General features: G+C 43.7%; 1 protein-coding gene across 3 annotated transcripts; it reads right to left on the reverse strand.

Moving 5' to 3' along the window:
• Window positions 1–1008: 1008 nt before the first annotated feature.
• LOC311509315 (glutaminase kidney isoform, mitochondrial) lies at window positions 1009–15502 on the reverse strand. 3 transcript variants are annotated; one of them, XM_084574458.1, is made up of 18 exons: window positions 15040–15502; window positions 10985–11075; window positions 10453–10571; window positions 9310–9439; window positions 9138–9217; window positions 8901–9064; window positions 7810–7868; window positions 5524–5556; window positions 4827–4885; window positions 4532–4598; window positions 4297–4347; window positions 3977–4153; window positions 3749–3880; window positions 3545–3637; window positions 3365–3426; window positions 3188–3264; window positions 3041–3104; window positions 1009–2939 (listed from the first exon to the last, which is right to left on the reverse strand). In XM_084574458.1, exons 1-18 carry the CDS (start codon window positions 15306–15308, stop codon window positions 2792–2794), a joined length of 1875 nt encoding a protein of 624 aa, XP_084430584.1. In that variant the 5' UTR covers window positions 15309–15502; the 3' UTR covers window positions 1009–2791. The 3 variants fall into 3 exon arrangements, with proteins under 3 accessions (XP_084430584.1, XP_084430583.1, XP_084430585.1); XM_084574457.1 differs by having other exon boundaries at window positions 10985–11081; XM_084574459.1 differs by lacking the exon at window positions 15040–15502 and adding an exon at window positions 13685–13703 and having other exon boundaries at window positions 10985–11081.
• Window positions 15503–16785: the final 1283 nt, after the last annotated feature.

A 16785-nucleotide genomic window follows, 5' to 3' on the forward strand; every position in this document is an offset into this window, starting at 1 on the left:
ATACCAAAACATTTTGGACAATTCCATGCTCCCAACCTTGTGGGAACAGTTTGGAGCGGGCCCCTTCCTCTTCCAACATGACTGTGCACCAGTGCACAAAGCAAGGTCCATAAAGACGTGGATGACAGAGTCTGGTGTGGATGAACTTGACTGGCCTGCACAGAGTCCTGACCTGAACCCGATAGAACACCTTTGGGATGAATTAGAGCGGAGACTGAGAGCCAGGCCTTCTCGACCAACATCAGTGTGTGACCTCACCAATGCGCTTTTGGAAGAATGGTCAAAAATTCCTATAAACACTCTCCTCAACCTTGTGGACAGTCTTCCCAGAAGAGTTGAAGCTGTAATAGCTGCAAAAGGTGGACCGACATCATATTGAATTCTATGAGTTAGGAATGGGATGGCACTTCAGTTCATAGAATGAGTAAAGGCAGGTGAGCGAATACTTTTGGTAATATAGTGTAACTATTCCAATTTCTTTATTGAAGAAGGGTTCAGCCTGGTGTCTACCGCTGCTTTTCTAAATATTTTCTCCTCTTAGTAAAATGGATTTCAGTATAGTCGCCACGCTGAACCCTTTAGTTGGTCTGGAGAGGTGTTCCTAATACAGTGACATGTCCAAGTTTCCTTTAAAAGTGTTTCTTCGTGTAACTGAGGTGTGCTGAGGTCTTCAAGTGACTCAGTCAGATTCCAGGTCTGACAGAAGCTTGTGGAGACTGGAGTGTTTCAGTGACTTGCTGAGATCCGTCCTCACCGCCTTCAAGAAGTCTCCTCCTCCTTTTGCTTGGGGTTGCCACACCTCCAGACATTAACATGTAAAAACACACCACAATAGATACCGCTTGGCCACGAACCTGTGAGCTCTCTGCTCCCCACCCTCCTTCTTACTCCCTGAGCCACTCAGTCACACTCCTAACCTCAATGTTTGGTATATTTTCCATCTATTTTTGGGGAAAAATTTCAAAATTTCATCACATGCTCCACCCCTTCTTTGGACCCACCCCTTCACCCAGAACCCCACCCCTTAGGAGGCTGAGCCTTCACCTGAGAAGAAGTTCCACCCCCTAGTCAGTGATCTATTCAGTCTGCAGCTCCAACACCAGAGGATATTCTACTCAGACACATGACAGAGATCAAACCCTCAACCCTGAACACCTCCAGTGGTAGAAACTCTAAGTGTTGGACTTTGGTAGCTCTGAGGACTGAACTCTTGCTTGACCACTTTGATGCAGATCACACAAACTGTTCTTGACCTACGTGATCACTTTGATGCCACAGAAGTACAGACACAGAGCTGGTGTTTCTGCCTTTTATTAAATCTGTGAATAAATATGTGAACGGCCTGAGACGCTCAGCATAAATACACATGAAGAAGAAACAATGACAGCAAACATTTTGCATTTTAGTCACAAACAGACGCAACTTGATTTGACTGACAGAAGTCAAACCTGCAATCATTACACTTCTGCTTCTGACCGACTCTAAAATATTTCAGTTTTCAGACACAGCTTTGTGCTTCTTTTACTGGACAAACTGACCCTCAACCTGAGGAGGAGTTCAGTTTGAGCAGAAACATCCAAACAAACACAAAACATGTGGAAAAACTGCACAACTCTTCAAGTATGTCATGAAAACAATCTGTCTGCATCGTAAAGCTGCATCTGACCCCACGATGGACAAACCCTAAAATTCACATCTTTCATTTGTTACAGCATCAAATGACTCGAGCGATCAACAATAACTTGAGTTTGTTTGATTTCCTGTTTTTGGAAAAACAAAATGCTCCGGATTTTTTATTTTACTAACATTTTTATCTTTGTAATGAAGTGTATTCAGGGTGTTCAGGATGTTTACTTGGTCTTCCTGCCTGTATTGTTCATAAATACGGGAGATGTTCTCACGGATTACTGTGATTTTACAACATCAGCCAGAGTTGAGCGCCGTCATTTTCTGCTGGAACTTAAAGTAAGAATGGAAACTTCTTTGCTCGTCATTCAACAGTTAAGTCTTTCTGCAGGAGTGTCGGATATGTAGAAACTCTTTTAACGAACATTAATGAATTGTTTAAAAAAAAAAAAAAAAAAAACATAAATAAAGAGTACATAAAACAGAATATTTAAATTAAAGAGCGGTGGTTTTAGGGGGAAAACAACAAAAATGTCATTTAGAAAACAAACAGAAATCGTTTAAAAGCTGAATATTATAATATTAACAGATAAAAATAATAATAATAATTCAAATACTGACAGTTTCCAGAGTTTTAGTTAAACGACTTGACACTTCCTGATCAGAGCTGCTCGACTACAGAGCTCCGACTGTTCACCAGTTTCACCCAGCGATTGATCCTCAGACACGCGCACTTTACATGAATGTACATCTTAAATACAATAAATATCACACACACACACATATTAAAGTGTTTGGGAGAAGATACATTCCACCATGTTGTGATGATGAAGTGAGGAAGATTTTAAACTTTACAGAATAAAAACGTGAAATGATGAAGCCCATCATTTTACGCTGCAGCTGCTAACCTCCGACAAAACACAGAGGGAGGAGTGAAAATAAAAATACATACAGTGATATCGTACAAAAACCAACAACACCTACTAACATGATCTTTTACACTGGAGGGGTGCGGCTGCCCGGCACCTAAGAGGACTTTTAAGGGATTTCTTTCCATCTAAGATGTTTCGAAAGGTTTTTATATTCACTGTACAGTTTATGGTTTAGCGTTGTTTCTAGGTGCAGTTGTTGATTGTTGTTCTCCAACCTGAATTTCCTGTCCCGATCAGAGCATCCCGTCCAGGTTCTTCTCAGCGCTCTGCTTGTCCTCGCTGCTTTCCTGAGGGCTGTACTTGTTGTGGTAATCGCGGAGGATGGTCACTACGTCGTGGTGGCCGAAGTGCACCGCCTCGTCCATCGGCGTGTTCCCCCACCTGCACCAAACACACGTCCGTTTACGGTCTTTGTCTTTTTCATTCCATCTCGGTCTCTGAATGTAACCAAATACCAAGGTTTTAAAACCGAGTCTAGTTACCTGTCTTTGGGAACCGGGTTGACTTTGCAGGCCTCCAGCAGGAAGCGAACCACCTCAGTGTGTCCTGAAACACAAACCTCGGTCAGCTCAGTGAACACAAACACTGCACGAACTCGTAAAAACAAAATCTTTCTCTCGTTGTTTCACCTTCAGCGGCCGCCACGTGCAGAGCTGTCCTCGAGTCGTAGTCCCTCTGCTCCATGTCCATGGAGGACAACGCAAACCTGCACAAAGAAGCAAAGCATTTATCAAACGATGAAGAGCAACGGCCACAACATCATCCACGAATCACACTGGAGGTCAAAGAGTAAAGAGCTGGTGTACCTCCTCAGGGCCGAGACGTCTCCGGTGTAGGCAGCAAATAGCAGATTGATCACCGACTTCACCTGAAACACAACAACAACAAGCTCAGGCCTTCATCTTCTCATTAGAAATCTCCATGATGTGACAGAAGCTCCAGCAGCAGTTTGGATCTATCCAGTATGAAGAGCTGCTGGGACTCACCCTCTGGTCGCCTCCTTCCCTGCGAGGATCCAGTTTCTTGGCAAAGTGCCTCAGATTATCGTAGTTGTGGAAGTTACAGAGAGACACCAGGTCCTGATAGAAAGGAGACACTCAGCTTCAGGTTCAATGTTTTCATGAGCACCACCACCATCAGCAAACATGTCGCCTCCAGAGCTTCATCAGCTCTGTTAAAGATGAGGTTACCGTGCAGAACTGGATGCCTCTGACGCTGTTGCCCAGCTTGTCGAGCGGAGGAGACCAACACATGATGCCCATCACGTTGGGAACGACCAGCAGGATCCCGCCAGCGACTCCAGATTTAGCCGGTAGACCCACCTGGAACAGAACGAAGGAGGATTCAGCGTTACGTCCTCATACGACACCTGACGTAGCTTTAAACATCTGATCACAGAGAAACGAGGAGACACTGACGTGGAAAGCGAACTGTCCAGAGAAGTCGTACATGCCGCAGGAGTGCATCAGACTCAGAGTGTCTCGCACCGCCTCGGGGCTCAGCACACGCTCGCCTGTGATTGGACAGAAGCCGCCGTTGGCCAGAGTCGCCGCCATGACGCTGGCGCTCTCACAGGTCACCTCGATGGAGCACAGCTGACGGAGAAGGGGGGGCAAAGATGTAGAATATAAAGCTGCTTCCAAATAAATGAGACTCTTCTGCTGCCTCTTATTTTTTATGAATGAAATAATCATTTAACTTCTAAAAAGCTAAATCAGGGTTTATCTGCGCTGCTCACCTGGAAGTAGAAGTCCAGGATGGACGTCATGTCCGTCCCCTCTGGGAAACACTACGAGGACAGAAACAATGATGTATAAAACAACACATTTACTGCCTTTTCTTTCCTCTCTTTAAAGGACAACATTAGATAATAATATGATAATTACACAGTGGTTTAAAACTTGTTAAGAAAGAGGAAACCGATCTGATCTGACCTGACGTCAGGCTCAGTCACAGACCAGCTCTGTCCTCACCTTCTTCTCCTTCAGGTAGTAGCCGATGGCAAAGTTTCTGTCTCCAGACTCTCGCTCTGACTGGAAACTGGGGCACAGAACAGGACGAGGTTTGTTCTTTAAACTCCATGAGTCAGCTCCTGTTATATAAGCTCTCTCTCTCTCTCTCTCTCTCTTTCTTTTTTTTTTTATTTCCTCTAACAGCAAATCCAGCTGATACAGAAGAGTCCTTCACATCTCAGTGACACAATAAATCAATGGAGCATCAAAGTGTTTTTATCTCATTGGTGTACTTATGTTGCGTTGCTGCACTCACGTTGCGTTGCTGAAGCCCACGTACTCGTTTCCTGCCAGTTTGTTCATGAAGTTCATGACCTGCAGAGCAAAGGAAACCAATAAACCACACTGAAGTTGAGTCATCTATTTATGGCTCAGCAGCAAACATGTGTCACCTATTTTTCCTTCAACTGTGCACTAAAAATATTTATGTTTGACCGACTAACAAATAAAAGAAGTCAACTCCTCCAGAGTTATAAAGGTGTGCACTAATCCAGTCCTGATTAGAGCTGAGAGGTGGAGCCTTCGTGCATCGGACTTGTTCGTCTAGAACATCCCAGAATTTGGACGCCAAGTCAAGGTCTCCCAAACCATCGCACTGCCTCCTCCGGCTCGTCTTCTTCCAAGAGTGCCTCCTTTTAATGATGTGTACATGACTCTGACTCCAGTTCTTCTACCTCCCAGTCGTCTAGCCGTCACAGTTTGGTCCTTGTCAAAGTCAAATCATTCCACTTGCACATTTTTTTCCTTGTTCCTACATCAAAATATTCACCTGCTGCCTGATACATCCTCTGACAGGAGCCATGATGACCACATAATCATTATTCACCTCACATGTAAGTGGTCATAATGCTATGGCTGGTTGGCGTATGGTGCAATTTCACATTTGTAGACACGTGAAACCTCAACTGAAGCTCATTTAATCAGCATTTAAGATAAAATAAATGAATACTCACATAATCAAACTTTTCAGCGTTGCTGGCCCCTTGCTGAAACAAACAGAAGCAATCACATTATAAATAAAACTCAATTTAACATTCATAAAACATGTAAAAACAAACAAGCCACAGTTACCCAAGTCCAATGATATTAGCACTATTCTATATAATCCATGTATCTATGGGATTAAAAGCTACGACAGGAAAAACAGTGCAAGTTTACATGACTACTAATGCGACCAGTCAGAAGAGGCCCATTCAGTCATATGACATCGGATGAGTTTAGATTAGAGGTGGGAGAACTAGCTGGAGATGGAGGAGGTGACGTAGAAAACTGTTAATCCACGCAGGGGTTCTGGCTTTGGAAAAGGAAAACCAAAAAAGAACCAAATAAAAGTTTTATTGAAGTAAAATGTCTTAGACTATAGAGCAAATACTGTGGCTTCTCTGTTCCTTTAATTATATTATTATGCTGCAAAAACTGAAGTATTTAAGTTAAAAGAATATTTGTAAGATCTGAAAACAAGCCACAGATGCTGTCCTCAAAATAACTGATAAAATAATGATCAAAAATATAAAACAAAAGCCTCTAAAGTTTATTTTCTATCAACATGATGCCTCTTTATCATATTATAGATGTAAACTACATATTAATGAACTAATCTGACTGATAATAAAGTATAAATAAAGCAAACAAAGCTCATCCTCTACAGAAGAATGGAGTATGACATAAAACCAGAGCCGCACTGTTTATAATCCAGGTGTATAAACAGTTGAGGAGAATGCAGGTGAGAGCGTATCAGAGTTTAAACATTTAAACATTCATTAACAGCCATGTGAAGGCTAAAGCTTGTCAACAAATCCAGAAGGGGAGAAAATAATTAAAAAGGAACAATTACCAACGTCATTGACCTGTTGCTGTGGTCATAATATCCCAAAGATCCTAATGCTGTAAAATATGCAACAACACATAAAACCACACAACGAGCCTTGAACAGGTACATTACAAACGCATTTGAAGAAGTGATGCAGACTCAGGGGGGGGGCATGCACAGAACTGAACCTGGTTTTATCAATCAGAAACCTGAGCTGTGATTGGTCGAGAGGGAGACTCCTCTCGCGTCGTATGGGAATGACTGTCAGAAATATGAACAACTAGAAATCCTCTCTGATTATCGTCAGGACCGTCGTTCCCATACGACGTTAATAATACGACAAAAGACGGATGAATCGTCTGCTGATAGAGAAGGAAAGAAATAAAACAGCTGTTCTGAAGCTTTGCAGAGATGTTCTGTTTAAAAACAACAACCTCAACGTGTCTGTCTTTAAGGTGGAGTAATGTTTGAATTTAAACTAGGGCTGTCAAAGTTTCACGCCACTAATTCCCTTTTTGACCCTTGTCCTGACCCGTAGTTTGGGAAACCAGGAAGTGATGCACACGGCTGCAGCGTATTTTTATTCTTTTATGTTATTCTGGAGAATATTCTGGACAATGTTTGTAATTTGTGTTGGATTGGAGGAACATTTAGATTTAGAAATATTTTTAACAGATTGACAGCCCTAGTTTAAAGTTTACTTTTTTGTGTGGGAAGACTAATTTATAACATTTTACAGACATACTTTTATCTTTTAATAACAGAAAAATGCAATTTGCAGCGAATAAAGCGTATTTAAATGAAGGCGTCTTTATTTAAAAGACACACAAATTATAAACGCCGTGAGCAGGAGTTGATTTATAAACAGCTAATTTATATTACGGAGGTCGGCACAGTTTGAAAATGAAAATCCACCAGATTAAGAAGAGAATAGAGAAGCCTCCGTCTTCTCACCCTGGAATAGTGCGACACAGTAATTAACCTGCTCTCTAGGAAGCTCTGGCGACTCCTGTTGCTCCTCAGTGGCCACCAGAGTTTAAAAGTCTTTAATTTGAGTCTTAAATCCGTCAGAGAGGTGAAACCAGCTCCCTGTGCGCATGTGACGCTCAGAGGAGGACGTTTAATGAAGCATCGCGGCGATAGAACAGTTCTCGTGATTATAAATGTGGTGGAGCCGACCTGACAGACCTGAGAGTCTGAGCGGCGATGCTGCTTTCAACAAGATCCCCTTTCAGCGTGATTATCTAGAACCTAATCTCCCTGTGGGCAGTAATCTCTCAGATATACGTTCTACACACCACTTTTTTTTTTTGTATTTAGAAACGACCTAAGGAAACAACAGTGACCCTGTAGTTGCTTTTATTCTTTTCTGTTTGAGCACATCCACAATAAACACACGTCATGATGTGGTGGTGTGAAAACAGCTTACCTTAATGAGGGAGGTACAGACGATAGCGCCAGCGTTAACCATGGGGTTGTGGGGTTTATCTGTAAGAGAGAGAGAGAGAGAGTTAACAAAAAAACACGTAAAATAAGAAAAAGGTGACCTTGAATATCACAGCGTGTTACACCACGTCCTCTCTGTGCTGTAATCTCCTTACGCAACGGCATTTAAAACTAAAAGAACGTAAAAATAAACAGCTGGAATATTTCCACCAGCAGCGTTTCCTCTGCTGCGTTTGATTACAACAAAGAGAGGAAACTTTCTCACATCAGATTACATGAAAATAAACAAACTGCCGCTGACAGCGACTGCACAGGATCAACCAACAGCTCAAATTAAACTGAAAACACCAGCGCTGGTCACATTTAACAGAGTTTAAAGTCTCCATAATGGAGTAAATCAAACAGGAAGTAGATCCAATTAAATGTATATTTCACTTTACAATTAGAACTTTGAGAAAATCAAGTTTTGAACTAAGTTTGAGCAATAAAAACTGTAAAAGATTAACATTTAGACACAGTGGCCAGTTCATTAGGTACACCAGTAAATGCTTCTCCCTTCGTGATGTTGAAATAACGTCAGAAATGTCTTAATTCAACTGTCTGATGATTTTGGAGGATGTAGTTTGTGTTGCTGCTGATTAAAATGGGGTTGTCAAAATAATAGAAACGTGTGTTAATTCGATAGACTTACAAACCACAGACCCCAAAATGAAAACACAGTTAAATCAACAGCTCTCCTGGTTATTTTAAACCGATGCTGAATACCAGAACCTTTAGATTTAGAGCAGGACATGTCTTGGCTCAGGTGTGATTTAGCAAAGAGAATAGACACTTCCTATCGTTCAGGTATCAGAAATCGAACAGTTTAACGATTAAACATCACTGGATTTATACGCTATTATGTCTCTGTTACACACTATTTTATTCTCCTCTTGTTAACAGTTGATCTCTACTGCTCCATGGCAACCAGGCCTCCAGAAGGATCCTCTTACAGCGACAACAAGAGCCAGCAGAGAAAGTTCAGCCGACTGAACCGCAGAGCAAACACAGAGCAGCAGGAAACCGTGTCCTCACCTTCCTCGTTCAGGAAGAGCTTGTTGAACCGCAGGCCGCTGGGCTCTTTGCCGATGAAGCGGTGCACGTACTCGGTGCCGTGGTCGTGGACGGCGATGGCGTATTTCAGCGGCTTGACGCAAGACTGCAGGCAGAACGGGACTTTGGTGTCGCCGACGGTGTGCCTGAGGAGAGAGGCGTTTTACTCCTCGTGTAGAGGTGAAAGTTAAACACAGAGCGAGTGATCTCCGGTCGTACCTTTGCCCGTCGACGGTGCAGAGGGCGACGGCCCACAGGTCTGGACTGAACCGGGCCAGTTGGGGAATATAGTCAGCCACCTACAGCAGGAAGCAACAGTAACAAGGAGAGGAGGTTTATAAATCGAACAGAGACTGTGATGAGGCCTCGTGTCTCTGCGGACGCCACTCACCTGCCCCCCCGGCATGTTTTTGGCGTTTTCATAGAGCTCGTCAATGTGAGCGCAGAAAGACTGAAAGTCTGGAATGACAAACTTCTTCCTGAAGGCCTGGGTCAGCAGGACGATGTTGCTCTGGACACATCTAAGACAAGGAGAGGAGACAGAGATGTAGGACTATAGACAGCATTCAAACCATAACTGATTAAGACTGAACTTCCTTTAAGGTGTTTGCAAACTACTGTTGATTAGTGCTTAGTTAATTTCTGACTGACTTCTGTTCTCCTGCTCACAGATAAGAGCAGGTTCAGGTTAACTCTGTATCTAAACGCTGACGCCTTCCTCGGTCCCACGTAATTAGGCGGCGAGGTAGAAGCGGTGCCTCTCCAGCAGCAGAGGGATTTGTGGCTCAGCTTTCTCACTACATCGAACCCCGGCTAATCCCTGCAGCGTGGGATCCCTGCAGAGCAAACACACGCTCCCGCTCACGTGCTTCCCTCCGACAGGCTGAGCTCTATAAATAAGCCCGGGGAGCGGAAGTGATGGCTCCCAGCCAGGGACGCTGGCGCTGGGGTCTGTGCTCCCCGGCGAGCCGTCGTACGCCCAGAATCACCACAATGTCGCTCCCCAAGCTGTCAGCCTGTCCTGTCTGAGTATCATGTCCTCGCTCTGGGAGGAGGGGGGGTTTTAATCCTTATTTTGTTTGCAGCAGTGCATTTATGTGAAATGAACGATCCTGCTTGCACACCTAAACATTTTAGAGCTATTAAAGCGTCCTAGTTGTGTTCCTGGACGAATCCGGCTTCATGAAAACCTCAACAACAAGTCGATGACGTCCAAACTGGGGAGTGATGAATAATTAATAGGACACGGTGACCCTTTTCTGCAGCAGGGAAGAGCAGAGGACTCTGACCAGCGTTAATAATTCCTAGACTATTATGAAAGATTGATGAAGGCGATAAAGTGGGAACAGCAGGACAATAAAGGAGGGTATAGACCACTGGAAATAGAGTCTGTAATAACATTTTATCCAGATTATTCCTTTTTCTTTCCATCTTGCAATAAAATCTGCACATTAAAAAAAAAATTTAAAGCAAACGTGTGCATCTCTTAAAGCAGCTTAACCGCAAAATTAAAGTAAATAAAATGAAAGAGTACTTTTTGAAGAGGTGTCGGTCCAGAGCTCCATCGGAGGTCGTCTTCAAGGTCACCTTCAGCATCTCCATGCACTCTTTGAGCCGGGGGTCCCCCGTGCGAAGCCCCGTGGCTTTGAGAGCCTGTGCAGAGGAGAACATCATGATTACGGCGAGCCCCCGCCCCCGACAACAAATCGATAAAGCTACGAGCCGTGAACGGGAGTTACTGCGCCCGTGATTCAAAGAGGAAGCGATCGACAAGGAACAAGACAGATTCACTGCCAAGCTGACGATAGTTTATACGCAGCGCTCGAGTTTAATGAGCTGAAAATGTCGTTATTAGTATTGCTTTTCAAAGATTTCACTGCAGCGTGTTTTCTTATTGCCTGTAAATTTAGCCAAACACATTCATTCCAGGTTATTTCTGTCTGTTTGGATCGTGACATGATTTTCCATCATCTATTTAAAGCTTTTCCTACTAAAACAACACATTTTCTTGGCTCTTTTTAGAGTTTCCCTTCCCTTCCCTTCTTCGTGAACATTTTAAAACTCACTGTAGTGAATTTGTGTGCGGGGATTTTTTCCTGGCCCTCTGCGATGGTGTAGAAAAGCAGGTCCTCCAGACTGGGCAGGATGCCCGCCTTCCTTCTCCTGCAGGAAACAAAAAATAAAACCGAACAGAAAAGTGAGAAAAATAACTCCACAGTGAGGCCTGGTGTGGCGGAAACATGGAGGGAGCTGCAGCGCAGGGAGGAGAAAAGGCTTTTTGACTGCAAGGAGAAGCAGTGAGTAATAGCTGTAATACTGCACTGGAAAACATGACCTTACTGCAGCATGTGAACCGGTGGAAAAGACTTTTACAGTGCAAAGACTCTGTAAGCCGACTGAAAAGTATTACTGTTCCATAGGTTAACATGCTGCCATAAGGCCGGAGTAATGTAAACTGTTAACAGTCTATTTAGCTTGAATACCAGCCAGGGATGAGTTTAAAAACAGTAGAAAAACAACAAATAACGCCGTCTGGAAACCGAGAGGACGCCGCCTTAGAGGCATCTCCGTTCCCTGAGTGTGTGTGAAGTGTCAGAGCACGTCAGCTGAATAAAAGCAGTCTGGGAATTGTGATGACTGGCTCTTATCTGTTGCAGCACCGATGCGGACGCTTGCTAAGACCTCTGGCACGTTGCTCTTGGCTGGGAAACGAGCATCGGTGGCCTGCTGAATGAGTCTCTGGTGAGACGGTGTGACCGCTAAAAATAAAAACAATCATCAGACTTTCTGCCACCTGAGCAGACGTCTATGTATTCCCTCGAGAGGTGAGACAGCAGCGAAAGGTTTAAACTGCTGATTTTCTACCGTTTTCCTAAACTAGATGTCTTTACGTTGTGTCTTTAACTGTGTCTGATCGCTGTCGTAGTGTCGCTCTGAGGCCTGGCTGGTATTCTGAGCAGCGTTTCCACACCGAGCCGTCGTCTCTGGGAGGAAAGTTAGTAGCGTGTCAGGAGGCAGACGGGACGGCCAGCTCGCAGCAGGCTCTCCGCTATGATTCATATCAACACCAAATTGGATTTGTGCAAAGCTCTGGGTGCCCGGGCTCACCACGTCCTGCAATGCATCATGGGGGCATTTGGCCTGCGTGATAGGAGAAGATGTCTGGAGGTAAAGCTAAAGCTGGCAGGAGGTTCCAGGCCCCTGGGACCAACACCGGGACCGAGATGGAGTTAATTATTTACTCCGCTGTCAGGTTTCTAGCGTTTGTGCCAAAGTTCCACGCAGCGTTGAACGTCAGACGTGTTTGTTATATTCTGACTTTATCTTTAAACTGACTTTCCAGCATCAAAACAGTTCACACGCTAGCTGAGTTAGCATGTCGCTGCGTCCTCTCAAGTGTGTGTTGGCCCTTCTCTGACCACATTAATGGAGGTCGATGCCTGCAGGTGAGGAAGGAGCACACATCAGAGTGTGTGTGTGTGTGTGAGTGTGAGTAGGATGGAGGGATGGAGGGTGAGGTAGAGGGGATGGGGGGGGAGGGGGGGTTCAAGCGCAGCCACTGGGAGGAAGTGAGGTAAATTGAAGGTAAAAGCGGCTGTCGGCTTTCCGTAAGAAAAACCTCTACGTCTACTGGAGTTAAAGAAAAACAAATCACTAACAAAAATTAAAAGTGAAAAATAGAAACATACTTACAAATGTAAAGCAAGCAGATCAACAACAGGGAGAGAGTGTGCAGAGGGAAGAATACTGAATTAGTGACATTATAATCAGACATTTATCAACACAGATCAACCTATAAAACGCTGGAACAGAGCAGAGCTGCTGTCAGGACAAAAACAACACAGTCAACAAACTCAGTGACTCTTAAAATAAATAATACGTCAGATTCTTGTTCTCGTTAATGAGCCCCGAGAGAGATTTCACCTCTGGGAGCGTCGTCAACATCAGGAACATCTGGAGCAGCCTCATTAATCTACCTCTCACTCCAGCTTTGTAGGTTTTTAAAGGTCGGCCGTGAGTCAGGAGCAGAAAACAACGTGAGGCCGCTCTGAAACGGCGCCGTACGGTCGCTCAATTAACTTCAAATCAAAACTAGTGTCCTGACACTTTGAGTTAAACACGTAGAACAGATCCCACTACAGATTATGTTGTTTGATTTAACTGACACAGATCAAGAGGCTGCCAGAGACGCTCACATTGACAAGCAGAGGTCTGCTGGGTTTATTTAATCTGATCGATGCAGACGGTTTCGCTGCCTCCCAGATGTCATGATAAATTGTTGTGGGGTGGAGGCCGACATCAGAGAGCGAGCGAGAGGCGGCGCTGCACGAATCAATCGGTGGCTCGTCTGCTCCCGGAGGTCCTGACAACTGCCGGGCAGCACGCCAGCTCAGCTCGCAGGCTTTAGAGCAAAAAAAATAAAAAAACTGTGGAAAAATGATGTAGGCGGGATAATCTGCGCCGCATTACAAACACTTTTAACCCCGCAGTGGCCGGCGCTCTGCCTCGGGGTCCTCGCAACCAGACTGGAGCTGAAGTGGTGTCTGAGCCTCTGGGACGCCAAACACCACGTAAACTGATTTGTTGAAGCTGCACCGGCCTGATTCACCGACTCCACCGCTGACTCTTTATGAGGTGAAGTGACTGACTGCAGACTAAAACTCATATTCGCTGTGTTGAGGCCTCATCATAGCTCAAAGAGAAATATTTCCCTCGACAGCCGGACGCTTAAGCTGGTAGCTCATGGTGAATTATCTAATCTTTACCGTGAAACGAGCCTCCAGGGGAAACAAGACGTTGTTGGTGACACCCAGTCAGCTGAGCAGAGCAGAGCAGAGCGACTAGCGTCTAAACGCGGCTGAGAGTCGAAGCAAATCGTCCGTGAATGGAAACAAATGGGGCAACTCTGGCCTCCGGGGGGCAATGAGGCATTTTATTACCACGGAGAGTCTGAAGAGACGACAACAAGCGAGCTGGTAGCACAGCTGCTCTGGATGTAAAGAGATTGTTTTCTACGTTCTAGTTCAAATGAGCCGTTTATGAGCTCAGTGAAAGATACTGGAGTCTAACAAAGTGGCTCGTTGTCTTAATTGATGTCAGGTGAGGCCCCAGTGCTTTTAACCTGCATCCAGTCCATCACCAGGGGCACTCTTCACCCTCTCACCTCTGTCAGCGTTCAATAATTCCCCTCTGCTGAACAGAAACACTCATCTACTCACCTAACAACACAGCTAACGCAATAATAAATGAATTATAGTTCATTTTTAAATGTATTTAGTAATAAACGGCATTGCAAGACTATCTTCATATTATTTCCATACTCTGAAGCATATAATTTATTCTGTCCATTAATAAAAACAGCTGCTTTCCTATATGCAGCCATGAATGACCTTCACTAGACACCGAGTCCTGGTTTGTGATTTATTTCGGGGAACATAAATATGGCGCATCAGCTTCTGTTTACATTTTTCTTTTATTTAAAGACTAAAGAGGTGATCACATGTTAAAGGCACGTTGAGTTTTTGCATGGATGTACATGAAAGCTGCAGCTTCAGGATGCTGTTAAAGCTGGTCACGACTTAACGTATGAGCTTGTTTCCATTTCCGGACAAATATGTATTTTTAAGGTTATATTAGCCTTTTTTTCACGCTTCAATTCTGGACAAATATTATTTTTATTACAGGCAGTTAGTAGCTCCTTAAAAACAAAGCTTGGCTGGATTTTACTTGATCTAGTTAGAATTAGCAGACTTGTCCGATTATGGGTCTCGCTGCTTCCAGCTACCTGAACTGTTGAGCAGTACCAAGCTAACGGCTAGCCCCCTTTGCGTGATGTGTATGTAAAGTTCGACAAATTATAATAATCCATCATTATGAGAGTAAGATTGAGATAGTTGAGATTTTTTTTAATAATTAGATAATTTTAAGTGTCACTCTTTAATTCGGCATTATTGTTTTTATATATAAATACAGATTTATTTCTTTAAATCACGTAAAAACGTATAAAAAATACAATAAAATACTACGCTAAATTGTCATTTTTCTCTATGGAGTTCGGGCTAGCATTGCTAACTGCTAACCTCTTCCCACACACATTCACAGCGGGATAACGTTCACTCACTTCTCTGCTGCGGAGTCCTTAGCGGCTTCATTGTGTCCGTCACCCTTGGAGCAAAAGTCTCTCGCGCCGTGCTTTCTGCCGAAGTGCTGCGGGGCTCTCCACCCGGCGAACGCCCTCCCTCTGCCCGGCGACCTCCCATCCACACCGAGGGTGCTGAAGCAGGCGGCGGGTGCAGGTGCCGCTTTCACGCCAACTCTACCTGTCAACGGACGCTTCAGCTGGGTTTGAAATAACTCCTTGAGCGCTACCGTGGACCGAAAATGTAACATTTCAACCCCGTCGAGAAGATTCGCCTGGACGGTGTGACTACTGCGAAAACCGATTATAGAAATCTGGAAACCCTAGGAGGACTGCTACGGATGAGAATGTCGAGTAACTGTTTTCCCGGTGACTCAACAACCGAAGGAAATTTTCCTCCCTGGCACTCAACCAAACGTACACGTATCGCGAATTCTGATTGGTCTAAGAGATCCCGTATCTTAATCTGATTGGTCGAGGGGGCTGTCAATCATCAAAATCACGTCTCCCTCTGTTTTGATCGTTTATCTCCATCACTCACTACAATTTCACTAATTATTAATATATAATCACTCTTTTAATGTTTTTAAGCACATTTATAACACTTTATACGATATATTATACAATAATATAGAAGAACCGAAATAATCCTGTGTTTAAATTTTAAATTTAACGAGAATACAGGTTAAATTAAATACGCTAATTATTTTTATTTATTTATTTTAAATTCCGTCAGTGAATCTTAACGTGTTAATATGTTAAAGTCTTACAGTTTATTGTTAAAAAAAAAAAATATATAGAAATAAAGTGGTTTAAATCAGCGGTGTGCAGTCAAGCTTGTGTTAACGGTGATGTGTTGTCCTACACCGCCACCGTGTGGATTGGTTTGGTACTGCACACATTCAGATTGAGTTTTTCATAGAGCGCCACCTCCTGGTTAGAAATGATTCCTATCAGGCAGAGAACAAGACAAAGAGGAAGCCAATAATAGATGGCAAAGTGTCTCAGTATCCATGCAATCTACCTGTGCATTAAAAAATTATAATATCCTAACAGCTTTTATTGAGATTAAACAGATTCCAGTCTGTTTAGTTGTTTGTTTTGACCTCCTTGGCAGCTCGTGTGGGTGGGGTTAGACCCCCCAGCATAAACTAATGACCCACAGAAAGAAAATTACTCACTGGAAAATATTTACCGAGTTGCTTCACTTTACTTATCTGCGGCTCCCAACTTTTTATCTGACTTTTATCTGACTCTCTTGAAAAAAAAAAACACTCCACCCACAAACCGGAGCGCCAAGGAGGATAAAACAAACACACCAGCGCTGACTAATAATGGCTTTGCTGAACTTGATGTGAAACATTCATGAATTTGGCCTAAATAAATTCTGCAGTGGCTCTGGTTTCCATGTGATCAGACTTTAAAGGGGACTTCCAGCCAAATTTACATGAGGGCAGTTATTTTACAGGAACCTACTTATTGGTTAAAAACAGTCCCTTTTGGCGGAGATGAAAGAAAATGTAACCTAACTTTTTATCTAGACTGGATGTGGCTGCAGAGCGTGGACGCCTCTGTCTGCAAAGAGTGGAGGTGGTTAGCATTTAGCAAGTTCAGTCTGCCCAAAGTTTTATTTGCATTTATTTGAGATAAAGGTTGATAAATTACGTTTCATTTAAATGGGATTGAGGCCTTGCTTTGTCACACTTCACCTTGTGCATTGTCTTTGTT

This window comes from Chelon labrosus (genome assembly GCF_963514085.1).
Source record: "Chelon labrosus genome assembly, chromosome: 24".
NCBI classification, from domain to species: domain Eukaryota; kingdom Metazoa; phylum Chordata; class Actinopteri; order Mugiliformes; family Mugilidae; genus Chelon; species Chelon labrosus.